Source organism: Danio rerio, chromosome 4 (genome assembly GCF_049306965.1).
Source record: "Danio rerio strain Tuebingen ecotype United States chromosome 4, GRCz12tu, whole genome shotgun sequence".
Classification (NCBI taxonomy): Eukaryota; Metazoa; Chordata; class Actinopteri; order Cypriniformes; family Danionidae; genus Danio; species Danio rerio.
The window spans coordinates 45,565,560-45,588,854 of record NC_133179.1 but is presented as its reverse complement, the minus strand read 5'-3'; the positions used below and the strand labels follow the sequence as shown (position 1 = coordinate 45,588,854).

General features: G+C 40.5%; 2 protein-coding genes across 2 annotated transcripts in view; both read left to right on the top strand.

Moving 5' to 3' along the window:
• The window catches only part of znf1046 (zinc finger protein 1046), a 659,651-nt gene that overhangs the window by 35,223 nt on the left and 601,133 nt on the right, over window positions 1–23,295 (top strand). The window lies entirely within an intron of this gene.
• On the top strand, window positions 84–22,496 carry LOC103910518 (uncharacterized). Its single transcript, XM_073947910.1, has 4 exons — window positions 84–125; window positions 559–708; window positions 17,538–21,397; window positions 21,839–22,496. Exons 2-3 carry the CDS (start codon window positions 624–626, stop codon window positions 18,404–18,406), a joined length of 954 nt encoding a protein of 317 aa, XP_073804011.1. The 5' UTR covers window positions 84–125; window positions 559–623; the 3' UTR covers window positions 18,407–21,397; window positions 21,839–22,496.

Genomic DNA, 23,295 nt, shown 5'->3' with positions numbered 1-23,295 from the left:
GAACCTCTCCTGCGCAGTGTATTGCTTTTGGTTTCTTTCCTGCTTGACCCTTGGACCTTTTGAAGTCCAACACGTGTGACATCATAAGGTTGCGCCGCTCTTGTGCTGGATTCAGCTGGAGAAAGGTTTGTTTTAAAACATTTACATAAATATAAAGCGATGGATTAAAGTTTCAGGTTTTTCATCTGATGCTAAATTATGTACCTGCTGTTGACAACATTATTTTACCCTTTATACAACGAAGTACTATTTTACAGTAATGAGAGCTATTGTTTGAATAAAGCAACAGAAATGTGTGTAATAAGTGTTTAATGAAGGTTTAGTTTATTAAATAGCATAATGTCATTCCATTCTAAGGGTACATCACTATATACAAGAAATGGAGTACTAGTTTTAATCAGCTGTGTCCTGCTCAGACTAACCTGATTTCTTTTTGTTAATTACTGTCATGTAAATAAACTGTTGAAGCAAGTGCTGAAGAGACGTTATTTTGTTTCTGTTCATTGTTTTAATTATTTTAAACAGGACATTTTATAGTTTGTATTTTATTTTAAACAGGATAAAGTGTTTAAACGCAGAGAGAAACTCCTGCTGAAGTGACTGATCTCCACACTGTTATAAAGATGGCGTTTATTAAAGAGGAGAGTGAAGATGTGAAGATTGAAGAAACATTCACAGTCAAGCAGGAAGATCTGCAGGAACAAACAGGTTGGTTTTTATTCCCAAAGACCAACTCAGTCATTTGATCCTCATTCAGATATATTTTAATAATAAGAATACTAAATTAAATTCATCTTGCAGCCCTGAGTGTGCTGCCTAGTTCTCCTAAATGCACATAAGCACTCATTGAAAGACAGGAATGAGTTTCTTTAGTCACTTGTTCTCATGTCTTTTGTCATTATTTTATGTATTATTAGTCTCCCATTTTCACTACCTCCTTAAGATTATTGCTTTTCTTGTTCTCTTTCTGTTTGCAAAGCGCCCTTGAGCACTGGTGCTATATAAAATAAATAAAAACAGTAAATTAAAAACAGGTTTAACTGAGCTGACGATGTTTGACCTACAGTATTTTCATAGAAGATATCTGCTATTACTTTGATGGTGTTGGCTCAGTTCTTTCCATTTGCATGTCATGTTGATCACAATTGCCTTTTTTTCATCAACTTCTTTATGAGATTAAACCATGTTATGTTTTTGTAGTTGTTACTAGTTCTCACAGATATCATCTGAGTTAAAACTACATTATTATAATAATAGTTGGTTTCCGCTGGGTATTAAAATGTCTTAAATTCCAAAATAAAAATTTTAGGCTTTAAAAAGTCTTAAATTTTCTGAAATATTGTGCTGTAGGTCTTAAATCTTTTTTTAAACAAGCCTTCATTTTCCTTTGTTCATGTTTTGTTACCCAATCTGGCTAAAACCCTCACAATCCCCAACAATCCATCTCAATAAAACTTTTAACTTTTAGATTTAGTTTATTATAGTTTTTAAAACTTTTAAAACATTTGTTCGTTTGATTTGTTTTTTATTTGAATTGAATCTGCTCGCGACCAGGTTTGAGCTACCAGAACTGTTGCTATGAAAACAACTCTCGGATCAGTTTTGAAGATCGTCAATAACCAAATCCAGCTAACAGAGTGATCAACGTACGAAGAACAGACCCCTGGACAGATTGTTGTGCATAGATTTACTTTATTTTAGTTTTTAAAACATTTTAAAACATTCATTTGTTTTTCATTTTAAAGAAAGTTTATATTTGAGCTCTCTTGTTTTTACACAATATTTAAGATCTTTTGCTAAGAAATATCTAAAGTATTTTATTATTATTATTGATTTATTATTGTATTATTTAATATTTTATATTAAAATGTTTTTTGATAGGACATATAAAAATCTTTTTCATCTGGGCCATTTGAAAAATTCCTTAATCTAAAATTTCATTCATAATGGTCTTAAAAATGTCTTAAATTTAACTTGGTGACACCTGTAGAAACCCTGATTTAATGTATGTCAGAAAAAGTGGATGACCTTGATTTGAAATATGCTAAATAAAATGGAAACTAAAATAATTAATTGTGGGATGACATGAGGCAAAATGAACAAATTATAGTGGAACAATAACGTTTAGCATTGCACTGACTACAACTGGCCAACAAACTAGTCTAAAAATGAGTTTTGCTGCTTAAGAAATGGATTGCAGCATGCTGATGATGTGCAAACATTTGAGTGTAGTTCATCAGTATTGACCAATTTCTTCATGTACCAGCAGGCGTCGCCATTGGAATCTTTTTGCTTTTTAAAGAATAAGTATTTAGATCCTAAAAACAGCGTTCCCCTTCGGGGGGAACTTCAGCACTATAAGTGGATTTGATTGTAAAATCCACGCATTGGGAGGTTCGGTTCAGAAGCTACTCGTCTGAAAGAGTATTGAACGGGCCAATTAAGAATGAATTGGCAGCGCAAGCCTGCGCAGGTGAGCGGCATAAGCAATCAACTGAGTATATAAGCTCACCTGGCACCAGCAGACGCTATCCTTTTCGCTTCAGAGACTTTCTGATCGAGTCGATGAGGGTTCCTCCTGCTGTGACCAGCGATTCTGAGCGAACGAGAGCATTCTCCCGGTCCTGAGTGTGTACACGCAGTGGCAGACGGTCGAGCTGGGTTTCTCCCTTGTCTGGCGTTCTTTGGGTCCGGTCCTCCAGAGCGGTGCGTATAAAGTTGCAAACTTCACAGAAAGAGCAACACAGTCGTGCAGCACGTCCTTATCAGGACGGCGCTCCGACTGTGCGTTTCTGGATGCGGTGGTTTCCTGTCCTCGGATGATGGGCGCGGGCACTGCGTTACATGTCTGGGGGTCCAGCATGTTAATGCGCTGCTCGCGGGTAGTTCATGTCGTCATTGCGATGCCATGACTGTTGCGCAAGATCGCGGTTAGCCTTTGCAAAAGGGCGAACCACCCCAGTTGTCCCCTGCTCTGCAGCGGGCACTCGGGCAGATCTGAGGGTTTCAGCGAGAGATAATCCGTCGCCCACGGGCCCGCGGACCTCCCGCTCCTCTAAGCGCTCCATCCAAGCTTCGGGCGGGGGAAGCGATCCGTCTAACAGATGGTAGCCCTTACGCCCGATGACACCGGAGACCAGATGTCCACCGCGGCATCGGAGGGTGGGCTTTCATTGTCCGATGATGATCCAGACCCGCTCGCCCCCTTCGGGCTGGTGAGCGCTGTCACTACGGATCCTGAAACGGACATGTTAGCCATGCTTTCCTGGGCTGCTTCGGCCGTGGGTTGGAGATGGTTTATCCCCCAGCTCCGCGGCCGGACCGACTAGAGGGGCGTTCCCTTCTTCCCGGAGGTGCACAGTAGGCTCACGCGGTCTTGTAAAGCCCTTTTTTCTGCTCGTGCTGCGTGTTCCTCCACCCTAACCACTCTTGACGGTGAAACAGCCAGGGGGTATGTGGCGATTCCTCAGGTTGAGTGCGCGATGGCGGTAAATCCGCGCGGCGCCTCTTCTTGGCGGGGTCCGCCTCGTCTCCCATCCAAAGCCTGTAAGTTATCTACCTCCCTCGGAGCTAGAGCTTACATAGCTGCGGGCCAGGCTGCTTCCGCCTTGCATGCGATAGCCACCTACCAGCGCTACCAAGCGCAGGCGCTGGCCGAGCTGCATGAGGGTGGGTCCAACCCAGGCTTACGAGCTTCGCACCGCCGCGACTTAGCTCTTCGGACTACTGAGTCCGCTGCGTGTGCGTTGGGGAGGACGATGTCCACATTAGTGGTCCAGGAGCGCCACCCCGGCGCCAGTGTTCGGCGACACTGTCTGTGAATTCACCCAGGAATTCAAGGCGGTGAGAGAGCAGTTGGTGGGTGATGTCTTATCGGCGGTCCGTAGCCCGCTCCGCCCGCCGTGCCATTCATACCTGCTCCTCGCCGAAGGCGCCCGCCTACGAGAGCTGCTCCGCCCCCGCACACGCCTCCGGCGAAGCAGGCACCTCGGAAGCAGGCAGCCCCCCTGCCCAGAACGCCGCTAAGTCCGGCAACGGACCGCGAAGCGCCCCTGGGACAGGCCATCTGGAGAAGAGGGAACTTGCTCTTTCCCCGCTGGAGGGCGGGGCCCCATTTCCAACGGCACTTTTTACTGCCATGAAAACATTATGAAGGGGCACTTTTCACTTCCCCAGATGTGACAGCCCGAAATCTGCCAGTCTGGGACGCTATGCTTTCTAGCTTGCAGATTCGGTGCGTTTCGCCAGTGGCTCACGAGCGCTGGGAGGACGGTCTCCTTTCTCCCACCCCTCGAGCCTCCCCTCCGGAGCTCGGGTTTGGAGTGAGAGCAAATATCTCACCTCCAGCTTTTCCTTGGGACCCGCGAGCTTCCCGGATCAGCACACAACAGACAAAGTCAGCACAGACAAAGTGCTCTGGCACTTCCACCTGTGGGGGTTTCAGGTCAACCGAGAATAGAGCAAACTCGCCCCCGTGCAGTTTGCCTCTTCTCTCGGGCTGGAGCTGGACTCGGTCACCATGGCAGCGCGCCTCTCCGGAGAGCGCGCTCAGCTGATGCTGTACTGTCTGAGAGAGCTCGACAGTAAAATAGTGGTCCCACTGAAACTATTTCAGAGGCTCCTGGGGCATATGGCATCCGCAGCCGCTTCATGCCGCTCGGATTATTCTATATGAGACCACTTCAGCACTGGCTTCACGATCGAGTCCCCAGACACGCATGGCACGCGCGCGCACACCGAGTCTCTGTTACTGCGCTGTGTCGCCGCGCCCTCAGCCCTTGGAGCGACCCCTCGTTCCTACAGGCCTGGGTGTCTCTAGAACAGGCGTCCAGTCTTGTTGTCGTTTCAGCAGACACTTCCAACACGGGCTGGGGGGCTGTGCGTTTCGGGCATGCGGCTGCGGACCTGTGGAAAGGTACCCAGTTGCATTGGCATATCGCCTGGAGCTGTTGGCAGTGTTCCTCGCTCTCCATCGTTTTTTTCCGGTGCTGGAGCGGCAACACGTGCTGGTCAGGACGGACAGTACGGCGGCGGTGGCGTATATCAGCCGTATAGGGGGTATGCGCTCTCGCCGCATGTCTCAGCTCGCCCGCCGTCTGCTCCTCTGGAGTCATCTGCGGCTGAAATCGCTGCACGCCATTCATATTCAGGCAAGCTCAACCGTGCAGCCGATGCACTCTCACGGCAGCCTTGCGTCCTGGAGAATGGAGACTCCACCCCGAGTCTGTTCAGCTGATATGGGCGCGATTCGGGGAAGCCCAGATCGATCTGTTGCTTCCCCCGAGATCGCTCATTGCCAGTTGTTCTTTCCCTGACCGAGTGCTCTCGGCACGGATGCACTGGCTTACAGCTGGCCTCGGGGCACGCGCAAATACGCGTTTCCCCCAGTGAGCCTGCTCGCGCAGTTACTGTGCAAGGTCAGGGAGGACGAGGAACAGGTTGCTGGTTGCGCCCCTCTGGCTCAACCGGACCTGGATGTCAGAGCTCTCCCTCGCGATAGCCCTCCCCTGGCAGTCCCTTCGAGAGAGCACCTACTCTCTCAGGGACAGGGCACCACCTGGCACCCTCGCCGATCTTTGAAGAGGTTTTTAGACGCGAGGAAGACTTAGGTAACCTCCGATTGCGGTGGCTAATACCGTCACTCGGGCTAGAGCCCCCTCCCCGAGCGCGCCTATGCCCTGACGTGGAGTCTATTCACTGAATGGTGTCTCTCGCTGAGAAGACCCCCGTAATTTGCCAGATCAGCGTTGTGCTTTCTTTACGCCGAGAGAAGTTGGAGAGCAGGCTGTCGCCCTCCACACTCAAGGTTACGTGGCTGCCATCTCCGCTCTCATAACGCGGTGGCTGGCAGCACCGTGGGAACGCATAACCTCATCATCCGGTTCCTCAGGGGCGTTAAGCGAATTAATCCACCCCGCCCCCTCTCATGCCCTCTTAGGATCTCGCCCTCGCTACACAAGCCGCGTCAGATCCCTTCGATCCTCGACTCGATCCTCGATCCTCCTCGTATCTTTCTGTCCCTGAAGACAGCTCTGCTGGTCGCGTTGATATCGATTAGAGGGTCGGGGACCCGGAGGCATTTTTCGGTCAGTGACTCGTGCCTGTAATTGGGCTGGCTTCTCTCACGTCCTGAGACCCCGCCCGCGATATGTGCCCAAGGTTCCTACCACTCCGTTTTAATACGAGGTAGTGAGCCTGCAAGCGCTGCCCTCGGAGGAGGCAGACCCAGCCCTTCTTATTGTCCAGTTCGCGTTTTGCGTGATATCCGGACCGCACTCAGAGTTTAGATCATCTGAGCAGCTCTTCGTCTGTTATAGCGGTCGGCAGCAGGGAAGTGCCGTACCGAAATAAGTTCCCACTAGATTGTGGATGCCTTTCTTTCACTATCAGAGCCGAGATGCGAGTGGAGCCGGTTTCCTCAAGGGTATTAGGTAACCCTTGGTGATTGAGGAAACAATTCGGTAGGGTGTTGAAACACGCTTGCTGCGCCATTTTCCCTAACACGGAGATACGTGCGCCTTTTTATCTGTCAGTAAAGTTCCCCGTCAGGTGAGCCCTGCAGATTCCTCCGTGGCCCCCAGCACTGACTCAGCGGAGGAGTCACTTGCTGGCCCACTACGTTGTAGGTCTGCCCGCTGGTCAGCCCGCGTTTTGGGTAAAGGTGCCTGCTATGCGTGATCCCCACTAGGCGATCCCATATGCTTATTCCGCCACGGTTAAGTCCCCCCCCTGGGCGGACCCGTGTCTTCCCTCCCCGCTAACCACTCTTTTGCTATGCGTACTCCCCCTTTTTAGGGCTAGTCCATATGTAAATTCTGCCATCTATCCCCCCTTGGGTAACGGATGGCCTCCGCAGCGTCCTCCCTATCGGGATTGCACGCTTCCCAACGTACTGTCGTATTTTCCTAGAATTATCTAGATGCTCACGACTTCCCAAAAAATATATATAAGATATACTTCTGTTGAAGTAGGATAAATTAGGGCCAGGGACACGTTGGAGGACCGCGCCCCCCATGATGTGGGTGCGTCACGCTTGCTTGACTATCTCCTCATCGGGGGTGTTGGTAAGGTGCAGTCATTATGGCGCTTTCAATGGGCTCCCAATGCGTGGATTTTACAATCAAATCCACTTATAGTGCTGAAGTTCCCCCCGAAGGGGAACGTTCGAGGTTACTAAAGTAACCCTTCGTTCCCAGAGGAGGGGAACGGAAGCACTATACTCCGTCGCCATAATGACTGTCCCTTAGCTGTTGAAAGTCTCTTCAGCTTAAAAAGGATAGCGTCTGCTGGCGCCAGGTGAGCTTATATACTCAGTTGATTGCTTATGCCGCTCACCTGCGCAGGCTTGCGCTGCCAATTCATTCTTAATTGGCCCGTTCAATACTCTTTCAGACGAGTAGCTTCTGAACCGAACCTCCCAATGCGTGGATTTTACAATCAAATCCACTTATAGTGCTTCCGTTCCCCTCCTCGGGGAACGAAGGGTTACTTTAGTAACCTCGAACGTTATGCTGCTTAGGCATTGGACGATAACAGTTTACAAGGTATACCGTGGTTTAAAAAAAGGTTGAGGTTTGAAAAAACACCCAGATTTTCTGCTCTACCATTTTTATATGTAAGGTTTTTTTTACATTTAGTTTTTTAGGACAACAGTATCTCCAGCAGAAAAGATATCCAAAGATGCCTTTCCTATCCAAAAATTCAGTTTTAAATCGTAAAGAAATCTGTGTTTTTGAAACTAATGAAGACAGCAGAAGTCAATGATTCTTTAGTATTATTCAGCCTGACATGTTTACTGCTCCAAAATATTGTAAAAGTTTCTCAAATTAAAAAATATTGTGTTTAAAGGGGAACAAGTTTTTTTTTTTTTTTTTTTACCCAGACATTTAAAAGACCAAATTTTAGAGCAGTAATCACAGTACTGTGAAACCGTGATATTTTTTGTCAAGGTTATTAGAATTCGAATCTTATACTGGCCCATGCCTAATGCTGCTTGATGTCATATTTTCTAATTTAATTATTTTTCTTTGTATAGTCATGAACACACTAGTTTGTAGAGCAAATAGTGTGACCGTTTTCTCACTTAGGATATAATAACCCCTGAGCGTTCAATGTAAGATAGGAAAGGCTGTCAACCCTCATAAAATTTTTTTGTAGAGCCTCGTATGGTGTGCTCAAGGTGCTCGAGTTTAAGATGTGATAACATTTTTAATATCCAATGTCTGTGGGATGGCGGGTTTGTTTTTTTTTTACCTGAGAAGAATCAGGGGTCTGGTCAATTAAGAAGAAAAGGCAATGATTTCTGCGTGATTAGTTGACAGGTGCATTTCTTCTGGCACTGTACCAAAATTGAGGTCAAAGGATTAGGATCCATATCTTTATTACATATAGATGAAAATGATCTAAAAATATTGGCCCAAAATGTATATAATCTAGGGCATCCCCAGAACATCAGATCTGCTGGCTCCAAACCACATCCAGGGCAAGATGAATCCGACCCTTGTAGGGATGGTATACAGTTTGACCCAAAGAATGACCAGTCTGTCAGATTAAGAAGAGCCGGAGTTAAAGATTTAAATTAAATAAATCAAGTTTACTGAAGAAAGTTTGCAGTTACATCAGCAGAAGCCAGCTTCAACACTGGCAATGAGTTCCTAGGCCGCTCTGCTTACAATCACCAATAAATAACAATTATACTCTCACATAATGTCAGTAATTGCATCATACATATAGATGTTCTATCCTGAATGGTTAAAACACAGATAGACTAGGAACATTTCCACATGGGGTTTGTGCGTACAATTCTGAACCGTATGTTAAGCATAAAAGTCAGACATCCTCTAGACCAGGGGTGTCTACGGCCCACGGGCCATCTGGGGCCCGCAATCAGTTTTGTGGCGGCCCGGGAGGCTTTTTATAAATATTAATAGAATCTGGCCCGCTATACAAAAATAAACGTAATTCAAATAACCACTGGGTGTCGCTATTACACACCTTCAATTAGGCATTACTTCCTGTAATGAAGTAAAACTAACCGACCAAACTGAAGGAAACATAAGTGATAATCACATTTTGGCGAGACATGGCGGACCAAGAAAAAGGAAAATCAACAGTCAGTGCAAGAAGTTTCAGCCACGTTGGGGCAAAGAATATTTCTTCACAGAGGTCAGCGGGAAATGTATCTGTTTAATTTGCCAGAAATCAGTTGCAGTAATGAAGGAATATAATATTAAAAGACATTATGAAACAAAGCATCAGGCCTTCAGCTCTTACACTGGTGCAGAACACAGGAAACCCTTCACTGAAGGAGAATTTATAAAGGATGAGTGTTGCAACTGTAATTTGCCCAGAGAAGATTCAAGTTTTTTAAAAACTTAAGTCTTTCTAGAAACAGTTGGACGACCGAAATAAAATAATTCCATTTTTTCTTGTACGTTCAGCTGTTATCAAACTGGTTCAAGATTGTTTCCATCAACAGTCTGCTACAACATCCTCACTACACACAGCGTCTATCTACATAAAAATTGGAATCACTTTAAAAGAATTAACCGTAAAAACCGTAAAATCACTTTTAGACATTTTAGATAGTATTAACTCATAGAAATAACTATGGAAACAGTTGATTCCAGTCCTCAGCCCTCAGTTCCAATCAAGGTCTCCATGACATCTGACCTAGTTTGGTGGCTCCTGAAAATAGTTATAAAGAGACAGGCAAATGCACTGAACATTCTTATATTAAGCAGTGTGTTTAACTTATTCCTTAGTTAAAATTATTTCAAAGATAAATACTCATTCAAATGATCAAAAATAATGAGAAACAAGATGATGAGGAAAGGATAAACGTTGATTCATGCTGAGATGGATTGGAAGGTATAAATCCAAATCGTTCATCCTGGATACATTTTTGCCAGCTTGCTCCTAGATAGGTGAAGCCTATGAAGCACCTTCAGCTGAAAAAAGACCATGTCTAATACATACAGAAGATGAGTGTACCAGTTCTATGGCATATTGCCAGGCTGTATCTGATATTTCTAGTCCCAGTTCATCTTCCCATTTTTGCTTTATACAATTTAGGGAAGGGGAGGCAGTTCTTTGGATCACTTCATATAACATGGACATATTACCCCTTTGATATGGCTCCATATTTACCAAATCAGTTATCCAGCATGCTTCTGGTTGGTTCAGTGTAGGAGAGAAGTGTTTTTTAATGAAACTACGGACCTGAAGGTACCTAAAAAATTAGACTGGGGAATTTCAATGTCTGTTCTTAACTGTTGAAATGAGATAATATGCCATCTTTAAACAGGTCCTTAACACAGTTAACTCCCTTCCTAGACCATAATTGGGATGCTGAATCTATAAGAAAGGGAAGAAATAATGGATTTAACAAAATGGGAGCAGAAGGCAATGCTTGTTTATTATTAAAGTGAAGTCTGAATTGTGACCATGTTCTGAGTGATCCATTAATAACTGGGTTATTCGTAGAATATTGTTTACTCACTGAAATCGGAGCACAAAGTATTGAGCGTAAAGACACTGGATTAGACGTGTGCTGTTCCATAAGTAACCAAAATGGGCCCTCATCATTACAGATGTTGGAAAACCAGAATATCAGTTTGTGTAAATTGAGCACCCAATAATGGTATTAGAAATTGGCATTTCAATCCACCCTCTTCCTTTTTTCTTTTTAGGAGTTCCTTTCTTATGCGAGTAGAAATACAATTATTTAAATGAAAAATGACTTGGGAATAAAAGCAGGCACGGTCTGAAATAGAAACAGAAATCTTGGTAGTATTGTCATTTTAATAGAGTTGATCTTCCCAGCCAAAAATAAAGTGTTGACCACCACGTCATGTCTCATTTGGCTTTGTCTAATGTCGTTTTAAAAATTTTTTTCAACAAATCCTTATATTTGCGTGTCACACTCACACCCAGATATACAAATTTATCAGGACTTACTGAAAATGGAAAGGATTGGAAGGACATTTGCTGTGCTCTATCATTGATTGGGGGAAAAAAAACTCTTTGCTAGATTGACTTTGTATCCAGAAACATTTCCAAATTCTGAAATTGTTGTAAGAGCTCTTAGAATACATGTATCTGGATTTGACAGAAAAAGAAGAAGATCATCCGATATAGCAGGAGCTTATGTTCTTGTCCCGCTCTAAAAATTCCTTGCAAGCCATCAGAGTTCATTAATATGGTTGCAAGAGGTTTGATGGCAATGTCAAAGAGCACAGGGGACAGAGGGCAGCCCTGTCTCGTTCCCCTAGAGCAGGCTGGTGATGCCCAGAAGTATCGCCTGAAGCCACACAGGAAAATTTTGTACCTGCTGTATATCTTAGGCCTCGTTTATACTAGTGGGTTTTAGTATAAAAACGGCGTTTTAGAAAGAAAACGATCCGCGCCCACACTACCGCTTTACCTAGCGTTTCTGAACTGCTCTCCGTCCATACCAAATCGCTGAAAACGCACATCACGTGACCACACACACACTCTCGGGCAAGCGCTGCAGCATTTCTACCCAGATGAGAGCTGTGCTGGGTGGACTGCTCATCAAGCATCTCTCGCTGGATCTAATCTCACTATATTCATTAAACGTGATATTTAATTCATCTTGTTGTCTTTATCTAACAACATATTCCCGACTTTGGTCTTTTGAATCGATTACTTGTTCACAGGTAACGTGTTTTGGCTGAGCACAAAGATAAGTTAATAATTAATGGAACCACGTAGCAATATATATATAATAAATAAATAGCACGTATATTGACTGATCGCTTGCCTTTATTTCCTATAATGTATAAACTTATTTTGCGTTATACTTTCATAATGGCTATTATTGATTATTAAAACTAATATTCAGCAGTGCAGAGGATACGTTTCGTTGAAAATGAAACGAGGCAGTGATGTTATATAGGCTCTGTTTTATTATAAATATGCATACAGTGAAGATGCAGCCCGACGCCTCAACATTTCTGCTGTCTGCTAAGTTGTTAATATCAAAATGAAACAGCGTAGCCAGGATGATGTGAATAAGGTTATAAAGTGCACTGTTCCCTTAGAAGATTTACCAGACATGTCCTTGAGGGTCTGTTTTCCATATCAAACTTGCAAAGTCTGAACTTACCGGGAGAGGATGCGAGACTGAACTGTGTGTGTAGACTTCTTAATATTGAGGAAAAGCCCCAATTAGATAGGCGAATGTTGGCAGGCCCGCCTCCATTTTCAGATGTCTCCGTTTTTGCCCATCCACATTGAGACGGAGCAGCAGCGTTTCAGAATGAAAACCTCTTTAACCTCTCCAGCGTTTTCGGCGCTCGAAAACTTCGGCATAGTGTGGGCGGATGGCGTAACCGTAGCAAAACTTATGCGTTTTAAAACGAAAACGCATTGGTGTAAACGGGGTCTTAGTCACAGTCATTTCTGGTGGGCACCAGTGAACACTATGGCAAATCAGCGCTGTTATACACTTAAGCGTATCACTGTTAAAGAGATTGTAATTTAGTTTGATGCCTAATCTGCTTTTAATTGTTTAAATTAAACTGAACTGAATTATATTAAAGTGAGGTTTACAAATTGTGGCAACAGCTGGAGGTTTGTAGTCCACAGCATGTTGTTGCAATCTTTACAATGCTGATCCTATACTTCCATGTTCCCACAGCAGCCTAGCTTTCGTTCTTTAAAATGGTGGCAGTGTAAAATAAGTGTATTCTCTTTCCAAGAACAAGATGCCATTGTTCCCTCATTCATTTGTTCATTCAGAGATGCCTTTAGACATGGAGGATCACCAGAAAAGGACTGGCAATAGGAATGAAGTGTCTGCTTCCTTCTATACATGTGTGGTCAGAAAGTCTGGTTGTCTTCCAAAGACTTTCCTCTCAGACTTCCCCCACGTAAATTGGGACCCAAATTCATTGGGCCATTTCCCATTATCAAGGTGCTCAGTCCAGTGTTGGTTCAACTGAAATTAAGCTCTAAGTTTAAAAACATTCATCCGTTTTTTTATTTTAGGTGTCTAAGTTTAAACCCATTCTTCTCTCCCCCCTGCAGCCCATTACATCTGCTCCTCTGCCTCCCAGACTGGTTGAGGGTGCACTAACATCAGGTCCGGCCCTAACCAATTTGGCACCCTAGGCAAGATTTCAGGTGGCGCCCCGTCACATTGCAGTAAATTCCACTGCTAGTGTATAGTCATAAGAAACTAAATAGCTTTTTGATTGACTACTACAAGCTGGGAAAACATCAGATAAATATGCCAATGCAATTAACATTATTGCTGAATAGATCTAATATTTACACATTAGCTTGAGGAAGTAATGATCGAGGTATGCCCTTCCATAACATTAGCTGACATTATAACTAATCTGTCAACGTTGAGATGTAAAAAAATATGGGACAACAAATAGCTTACTGAAGTTTGTCCTGCGCGCTTGCGTTTTTTTTTAGTTACTTCTTTGGTTTGGTGCGTTAATCTTATCGTTACTATTATTCAAAAGAAGTCACATAGAGGAGGTAATTTAAATAAAAGATTATTACAAAGAGAAGCGTTCTGGATTCATGAATTAAAGTCACCTGCACCAAAAGGAATAAATGAGGAGCTGGATCTTTCTGCGTTTCTTTAACAAATCTACTATTTAATCGATATTAGGAATTGTAAATCTTGAACGTTAAAGTTGTTGACAAAAATCAAAAAATTATTTTTTTTCTTTAAATATTTGTGAACTTCGGAATAAAGATAATAATGGGAGAATAATGTTAATTGATAGGTTTCTTGTGAAATAATATTTTAGGAGGTAAGGGTAATTTTCATGTGGTTGATCATGATATATTGAAGTGAAACAGAAACTATTGGTTAACACTGTGATAATTGACATGCTGTCTGGTTTGGCTTTTTGTGAAATGTTTTTTGTGGATAAAGGTATTTTTTTCGAGAGGTTGATGATGTACTGTAATGAAAATGAAAATATTGATAAACTTGATGATATTTGATGTGCTGTATTGTTTTGTAATGTTATTGAAGGTAAATGTATTTTGCTAGTAATTGACCTAGTATTGTAATGAAAAGGAGAGGTCTGAAACTTGATGTTTGATGTGCTGTTTTCTTGCGAGATTGTTTTGGAAGGAAAAGGTATTTTTCAAGTAATTGATCATTGATATACTGTAATGTAAATTGTTAAAAAATATAATGATATGCTGTTTTCCTATGTAGTAATGGTTTTTGAATGTAGGTATTTTCGTATGTTTCGCAAATTGTTTTTGAATATGAGGGTAAATGTCTCCTGTATAATTGGTTATATGGGTAGAGGTGAAGGTAAGACTTGTGATTTTTAATCTTTGGGTAATTGTCAAATGTAGAAAACTTTTAATGTCAACTGTTAGAATTTTATTGTATTGATGTACACCTGATCAATGATAATGGTTGATACACTTTATCTCTGTAGAGTGAGGTCGGAAATGGGAAGATTGTTTATTGTCATTGCTGTGAAGATTATAAGTTATTGTGTGATTAATGGATAATGAAATGAGTGACGGTTTAACTAATTGCACATTGTGATTAACTATGGAATAAAAAGGTGAAGTTAGAGAATTGAGTCACACACTGAGGAAGGCTTTGTGCCGAAACGTCTGTTTGTTTGTTATCACCTGTAAAATGTAGGAATAAGTAAAAATAAAAACAGTACGAAGCAATTGAGTGCGAATCATTACCTGCTTTTGAATAATAACAACAAATAGCTTCAAATGATAGAATACATAGCAACATTAGAAAATACTGACAATAAAATAATAGGTTTAGCCTTTTAAAATCAATGGCCTGAACAGAAATTAAATAAAGCTATAAAATCTACTTCACTTTTGATTGTATTTGCATATTGAATAAAGGTACTACAGTTATTTAGTGAAGAGCAGCAAATGAATCTCTCATTGTGTTTTGTTTGATAACAGAGGTGTTAATGTAAGAATGCACAGATCTATAATGAAGCATTTGACTACTTTAGTAACTGTGTGTGCTCATTTAAGGGACAATTAGTTGTGTTTAAAAAAAAAAGCAACAAAGCAAAAAAAAGGACGGAGCAAAAAATAAATAAATTAATTAAAAAGTCATCAGGTCCATAGTGAGTCTTAAGGGAATGCCAGGGGGTGTTCTTGAGGGAGGGGGTACTGTCACTGTACCTCAAGCTTTTGCTCTCTCCTCCTGTTCTGAGTTACAGATTTTCTCTCGTCATCGGCTTTTATTTGCAGTCACAGAAGCTCTCGTTTCCCTTTTTTCCTGTTTATACCACATCACTTCCCTTCATGTTTGTCAGTATGTTATCGATTGTTTGTGTACATATTATTTTGTTACTCACCCTGTATTTGTGTCCAGGACTAATAGTGAGTGAATGTCTGGTTGTTTTTTCCCACGGAATTTCCTTAGCGCTCACCCAACCGGGTGTTTACTTTGACATCTGTTTTTTCCAGGACTCACTCCTCAATAAAGACTTGTTTTTCTGCATTTGAGTTCACTCTTTTTATTTTACTTGTGACACAAGTATTTTCTTTCTTATTTGTGTTTAAATGTGTTTAGTTTTTGACATGATGTCTAGCTTTTGAGGCACTTTTGGTCTACTTCACTTTGTCAGACAGGTCTATTTAGGTGATTTCTTGATTGCAAACATGTTTGGTAGTAATCAGGGGCCTCATGTACGAAGACTTGCGTGGAAATCTTACTAAAACATTGCGTACGCACAAAGCTGTAAATGTGCATACGCAGAAAAAAATTCAGATGTATGAAACACTGCGTACGCCGAATCTCACGCATATTCTTTTGTACATTCGAATGAACGTGAAACTGAGCGCAACATGCACGAGCACAAAACCCCTCCCTGCCTCCTCCCCCGTATGAATATGCTAATGACTATGCTAATGGCAAAACCCAACGAAAAAGCAGAGGCAAAGCAAGCAAGAAGAGAAACTTTGAACAGAATGTGAATTGGAGGTGCTGCTTTCGGAGGTAGACCGGAGAAAAGCGGTGTTATTTGCAAGTTTGTTCTCCGGAATTAACAACAAAAGAAAAAAATAAGAGTGGGAGAGTTTAACTGATGCTGTTAACACAGTTGGGACTGAACATCGCACTGAGTGCATTAAAAAAAGAAATAGTGTGGTTTATATCTGTAAAATGTTGCTGTACCCTTAGCAGTCTCAGTGGCGCACCTCATAAGACACATGTGATCATGTATTGACACGTTTGAGCTTAAACTCGGCTCGAATTCAGCGTCTGACGAACTCTTTCTTCTTTTTTTCCCCGCTACATATCAGATTTTGCCCACTATTTATCACGAGAAAGACAAGTAGAAATCATCTATAAGTTTGTGCATCATATTTTATTTGCACATTTATTGAATGGAAATGTTTCTGATTCACGCGTGCAAATTCATCTTCAGATAGTGTCTTTATAGCAATGAGCGTGCGGTAGATAGCTAAGATTACATTGGGAAAACAGGCGACTGCTGCAAATTGTGCTTTAATGTTTAGCTGGTCAACTGTATGGTATGAACCTTATATACCTGCTAGATGAACCCGTCTCATAAAGCTGCCATTGCAAGGGTCAGACACTTTGTAGAGAAGAATTTAACACAACTGCCTCTAGGAGTCGCCAATGGAAATAAAACAGACACGCACAAAAAATGTGCGTACGCCTGCCAGAAAGCTGCCGTGAAGCTGCGCACATACCCACATTCAGTTCATTGTTAGTAAATCCAAACGTGAGCCATTCTGAGCGTGAAACCTGGCGCACGCAAAGTTTTTGTGCATACGCAGCGTTGATACATGAGGCCCCTGGTCTGGGTGTGGCTAGAGAACTTGAAGTTAGTGTGAAGTTAGGTTTTAATGGGGGAAAACATTTTCACACAAGCCTGTGTAGTTCAGTATTTTGTTATCCTTTTAATAAAAACCTTCATTTAAAAACTGCACAATGTGTTTAATTGTGGTATCTTTTACTAATATGTACATTTGTTTGATTATCTGAAATCATTAAGTGTTAGAATTCTGCATTGCAAATTACTAAACCACAGAACATTTGTCATTTAAAGGTGCGAATTTAAGGCTTTATGCAGATATGTCTCATGTATGTGAGGCAAATATTCACAGAGATTAAGCTGTTTTTTTCAAACAGGTTTACCTGTCAGGCACAGAATGAAAAAGTATTACCCATCTGCTTTACAAGTTTTACAAAAACATGTTGTTTTGTTGTGATTATGCATATATACAAATAAAAAAACTGTCCCTTTACAGCTTTCAATTTGATGTCTCATCAATATGACCAAAAATAATCTGGGATCAATCAAATAAGAATTCACTTAAAAGTGTATGTGTGTAATGGACACCAGGAGGTTAATATGACAAGATCAATCTAAATATGATCTGCTTTGTCTTTACATTTAATGTGCATCAAAATTAAGGTTTGTGTTGCCAATGTATTAGTGCCTTTTTACTTCAGCTTTTGATGAGAGTTTGAATGATTTACTAAAAACTAAACTTTTTTTTTTTAATTTCAGACCTAATTAAAGACTATGAGGAGAGTAAAGAAGAGGAACATCATGTTAAAATTGAGGACAGAACTCATTTAGAGACTGATGGTATTTTAAAAATGAGAGACAAGAGTTGTGTCACCTGCACTCAGTGTGGAAAGAGTTTGACAAGCAAAAGCAAACTAAAGACTCACATGAGGATCCACACTGGAGAGAAACCATTCACATGCACTCAGTGTGGGAAGAGTTTCAGCCAATCATCATCCCTTAATAAGCACATGCGGATCCACACTGGAGAGAAACCATTTACTTGCACTCAGTGTGGGAAGAGTTTCAGCTGCTCATCATCCCTTAATAAACACATGATGGTCCACACTGGAGAGAAACCATTCACATGCACTCAGTGTGGGAAGAGTTTCAGCCGATCATCATCCCTTTATCACCACATGAGGATCCACACTGGAGAGAAACCATTTACTTGCACTCAGTGTGGGAAGAGTTTCAGCCGATCATCATCCCTTAATCAACACATGAGGATCCACACTGGAGAGAAACCATTCACATGCACTCAGTGTGGGAATAGTTTCAGCAAATTATCATCGCTTTATAGACACATGAAGATCCACACTGGAGAAAAACCATTCACATGCACTCATTGTGGGAAGAGTTTCAGCCAATCATCATACCTTAATCTACACATGTGGATCCACACTGGAGTGAAACCATTCACCTGCCCTCAGTGTGGGAAGAATTTTAACCAATCGTCATACCTTATTAAACACATGAGGATCCACACTGATGTGAGAGAGTATATGTGCTTGGAGTGTGAGAAGACTTTTATCACAGCTGCAGAATTGAAACGGCACCAGAGGATTCACACTGGAAAGAAACCGTAGTCATAATCAGTGTGTACAGAGTTTCATTCATTCGGGGGAGCTTAAGAAACACATGTGATGGTTTCCGGTATGGTGTCGATACGTGTAGGAGCATAGAAAGAGAGCTCCCATACACACTGATATTAATCCTCCTTTTTACATCATTAATAACCTAAACCATATGAAGGGGGGCAAAAGCAAAAAGGCTAGGACAAAATCACTGTTGAAACTTGGAAAAAAAAAAAAAAAAACGAGAACTCAACATATGAAAAATCCGACACGGACGGGATAGGTGAGAGCCTGTCAACTACGGACATCAAAGCTTTCCAGATGGATTTTAATCTGATTTAACCAGATTTAAGCAAGTAACTTTTATTAAATTTAAGCAAGAAATAAAAAAACTGGATGGCCTCATCACGGACCTAAACGCAACAGCAAAAAACATCAACGAAGTGGAGCAGCGAGTTGGAGAATTGGAGGAGAATGTTGCTAAGATAATAGAAAACATACAAAAGTAACTGTTAAGTCTATAAACACGCTCTCGTCAAAATAATATTCAGATCTTTAGAATCCCAGAAAGAAGCATAGGCTATAATATCCAAGACTTGTTGGAAACTATTATCAAAACGGAGCTGTCACTCAACGAATTGGACCTTAAAATCCAACAGTTTCACCAGGCACTCGGACCAAAACCACCCGCTGATGCCACCCTAGATCAGTGGTGGTATTCATCCTGGAATACAAAACGAAGGACCCAGTCCTCCGCTCTGCATGGAGGAAGAAAGTAATATACTGGAACAAAAAAAAAAGATTTTCTTTGACAAAGACTGCCCACCTAGGATCCAACAGAAAAGATGGGCTTTTGTACTAATAAGTCGGCGAAACTTAGAATCTTTCTCGAAAACGGGGCAGTCATGTACATTTCGATGACGGGGCTTTAAGAGATCTGAAAGAACAAGGACTAATAAACAGCGAAGATGAAACTATTATAGGAATCTCTGGGAAAGAGAAACAAAGACTTTGGCAAAAGGTTGGAGTGACCTCGAAGAAAAGTAAGGAAAAACATCAAGCGAAGATCTGGGAAAAACTGTAAATTTCAAAGCGACAACACTAGCTCTGTTTGAAAGAAGGATAAAACCTGACAGATCCTAAGAAAGAACTCTGAGAGGCTGGAAAAACTTCTTGACTTGATTCACCAATGATGGACATTTAAATCGTTTGAAGGAAGAATGGTATTTAACCGAACTGACCAACGACACAAGATGAACGATTAAAGCCCACCAAGACTCAAATCGTTAAGTAACATACTGGTGGGAAGACATAAAGGGATTCTAATCTATACACTTAAAATCCCTTGCTATAATTAGTAGAAATATTTAACTTGAAAACCTAGCCAGAAATACAAGAATATAATATTGCCAGATATGGGTGCTGAATATATTCGTTAACATTTTTGTGCAATAGGCACAGCAAGGAGGGGCCCTTTAGAGAATGAAGGCTTTACTCTCACATTAAAAAGTTATTTAAGACTTCAAGGTTTGGAGACCTTTTAAGTTATGTTTTTTTTTATGTTGTTCAAGATATTCATGTTTGTGTTTTTCATATTCCGGTCACCGTGATCTTCGCAACAAGATCTGATTATAGTTTTTGCAAAAACAGGAATATGGAGTAATTATAAGAAGCAAACTCGTGTCTCAATTGAAAAGAGAAAAGCAACAGATAATCTTCTGGCAAGAGACGCATCTTTCTGATACAGAACATAAGAAATTTGAAAAATTGGGATGGCCTCAGGTACGTTGATCTGTGGGGGAGACTGGAATGTACAACTTCAGCCTAAATTGGACTCGTCTTCTAATAAGCAAATTAGTCAAGTAACTAGACAAATAAGATATATGATGAAAGAATTAGGCTTAATAGATGTATGGAGAGACATATACCCTCTTAAAAATAATGTTCTTTGTTCTCTACCGCCCACATGTCTCATTCTAGAATTTATCATTTTAGTTTGAGTCAGATCAACATAAAATAAAAGACTGTAAAATAGGAACAAGAGACATCTCAGACCAAGCAGGAGCTTATTTAACAGTGTACGTGGACAATAAACCCAAAAAGACATTTTGGCGATTTAACCCTAATCATTTAAATGATTTAACATGTGTAGGATATGTTAAAAAAAGAACTATTACAATATTTAAAACATACTGTTAATGGAGAGGTGTCACCTAGTATCCTATAAGACGCAGCTAAAGCTGTTATGCGAGTTAAACTTATAATGTGGGGATCAAGGAAAAAAATATTTTTAATAAGATCAAAGAAGTTAAAGCAAGAATAAGGTAACAACAGGCAGAGTAGAGTATATTTAAAATCAAAGATCCCAAAACTAAAAAGATATGTCATAGATTGGAGGAAATACAACAGGCTTTTCAGGAAATACTATAAGGAATTATATACAACTTAAAGAATTAGAGACTAAATATGATAATAAAGAAGATCCAGATACTTTTAATAAGATCAAAGAAGTTAAAGCGGAACTCAATAAAAGATTCGATGAGCAAGTACAATTAAAACTTCCATTTTTAAAACAGAAATTTTATGAAAATAGTCCAAAAGCAAAAAAGCTCCTGGCATGGAGAATAGGGAAACGACAGGCAGAGAGGAGTATATTTAAAATCAAAGATTCCAACACTGAAAAGATACGTCATAACTTGGAGGAAATACAAGTTTTTTGCCGAAATACTATAAGGAATTATATTTCTCAAAAGATTAATATTGAACTTGCAAACATGCAGCATTTTACACACATTGGATTTACTATCAGTTGGATCAATACAAAATAAAACCCAAACTCAAAAAACAACTATAGAAGAAATAAGCAACGCTATATCAAACCTTAAAACATCTAAAGTACCAGGCAGAGACGGCTTCTCTGCATAATGGTATAAAATATTCAAAGAACAATTAATGTGAATGTTTTTTGAATGCTTTAATCATACCTTACATGAGGGCGACGACCTGTAAAGGAAGAGGATCTAGAGGAGATGAAGGAAGTCAAAGAAGTCACCACTGGGTTCTGTAAGGTGGATCCAGCAGGGGACCCTCCTTTTCACAAAATGGATGGACACATGAGAGGTGAGTGTGTGCACTACTTTGCACACTGCATACATGGGGGACACCATCAAAAGAATGTGTAAATCCACCAGTGGGTATAAGCATGTTTAGATTTCAGTTTCTGCAGCTATGAAAGATTACAATCACTTCATGGGGGAGTTGACCTTTCAGATCAGCTGATTGGTTACTATTACTCATCAAAAAAAGCAGAATGTGGTACATGACTGTGCTACATCATTTCATTGACATTGCTGTCACAAACTGCTACTTGCCGCACAAGCAACTGTATAGCAGCAAAGAAGAGCAGCCCATGACACACCAGGACTTTCAAAAGCAGATAGCAGCGGAGCTGTTTGGGGTGTCCTTGCAACCAGCATGGGAGAGCTACCATCACTTACCTGTTACCATTTCTGGTGCAGTTGTCTCTAAAAAAAGCCACAGAAGGGCGCGGGAAATGCAGGCTTTGTTGGAAATGCACCCCAATCATGTGCGAGGCATGCCAAGTGCCCCTCTGGGTTATTCTCGACCGAAATTGTCATAAGACTTATCATAGCTAGGCTGTTTATTTGTAGCAGTGGCTTTCAGTTGTTCAATGTTTAATTATTTATTTATGTTTTACTTGTTAATTTGTTTATTTTTTTTACACAAGAGTGTCCTTAATTAATTAATTTATGTGTATCTCAATCAACAGGGCTCTTAAAAGTAAAATATTAATCTCTTTTTACCCCACAAATGAACATCCATTCACCACTGAATGCCCCTTTGTATGACAAATTGTGATAAATTGTGTAAATTTTACAATAGTGTTGATTAAGTTATTAAACTTTTTTGTTTATCAATCAAATTGTTCTGTCTACACGGTTTATAAAAAAAGTTTATCTCATAAACAAATTGATTTAATACGTCCAAATCAGTTGCATAGGGTTTCAAAGTGTTTTATGCATGTTTTTTTTTTTACATTGACAAGTTTGAGGTTGACATTTGTGTTATTTCTGCATATAGTAAAATAAAATAAAAAAATTAACAAATTTGTGGTTTGTTGCACATTTAAACTATTTAACTAGTTAATATGGATTAATGATATACATACACTTCAAGTTGGGGATGTAAGGATTTTATTGATATATGGCATTTAAAAAATACTCAAAAAAATGACAGCACAGCATGTAAAAATACTAAGATATACCTTAGCGGAATTGTTTTATGGCAGGTCCTAAAGCAGGGGTGTCCAAACTTTTTGGGCCGAGGGCCAGATGCAAAAAAAAATGTTCTCCCGGGCCAAATTTTACATAAATCACACAGACACGCATATATATATATATATATATATATATATATATATATATATATATATGGATGGATGGATGTGTGCGTGTATTTTATTAAGAAATTATTTTATTTTGGTCGTCCAACTGTGTTTCTAGAAAGACTTAAGTTTTTAAAAAAACAAATATCTAAAAAATCTAAAAAAAAATTGTCTTGTTTTGAGAAATAAAATGCTAATATTTTCCTTAATATGCATTTTTTTCCTTAAAACAAGCAAATTAATCTGCCAATGGGGTAAGCAAAATAATCTTATGTCAAAAGAAAAAACAGGATTATTTTGCTTACCCCATTGGCAGATTATTTTAGCTTGTTTTAAGGAAAAACTCACTTAATATTGGCATATTATTTCTCAAAACAAATTAGAAAATTCTCCTTTATTTAAGATTTTTTTGATATTTGGACTTGAAACAAGACAAAAAATATAAATAAATAAAAAACATTTTTTGCAGTGCAGTGTAGAATTTTCTTGCACTTTA

Excerpts from the sequence above, each read along its gene's own strand:
- LOC103910518 (XM_073947910.1), top strand. The coding sequence starts at position 624 with ATGGCGTTTATTAAAGAGGAGAGTGAAGATGTGAAGATTGAAGAAACA. Across the intron at positions 709-17,537 it reads AGATCTGCAGGAACAAACAG|ACCTAATTAAAGACTATGAG; the intron begins GTTGGTTTTTAT and ends TTTTAATTTCAG.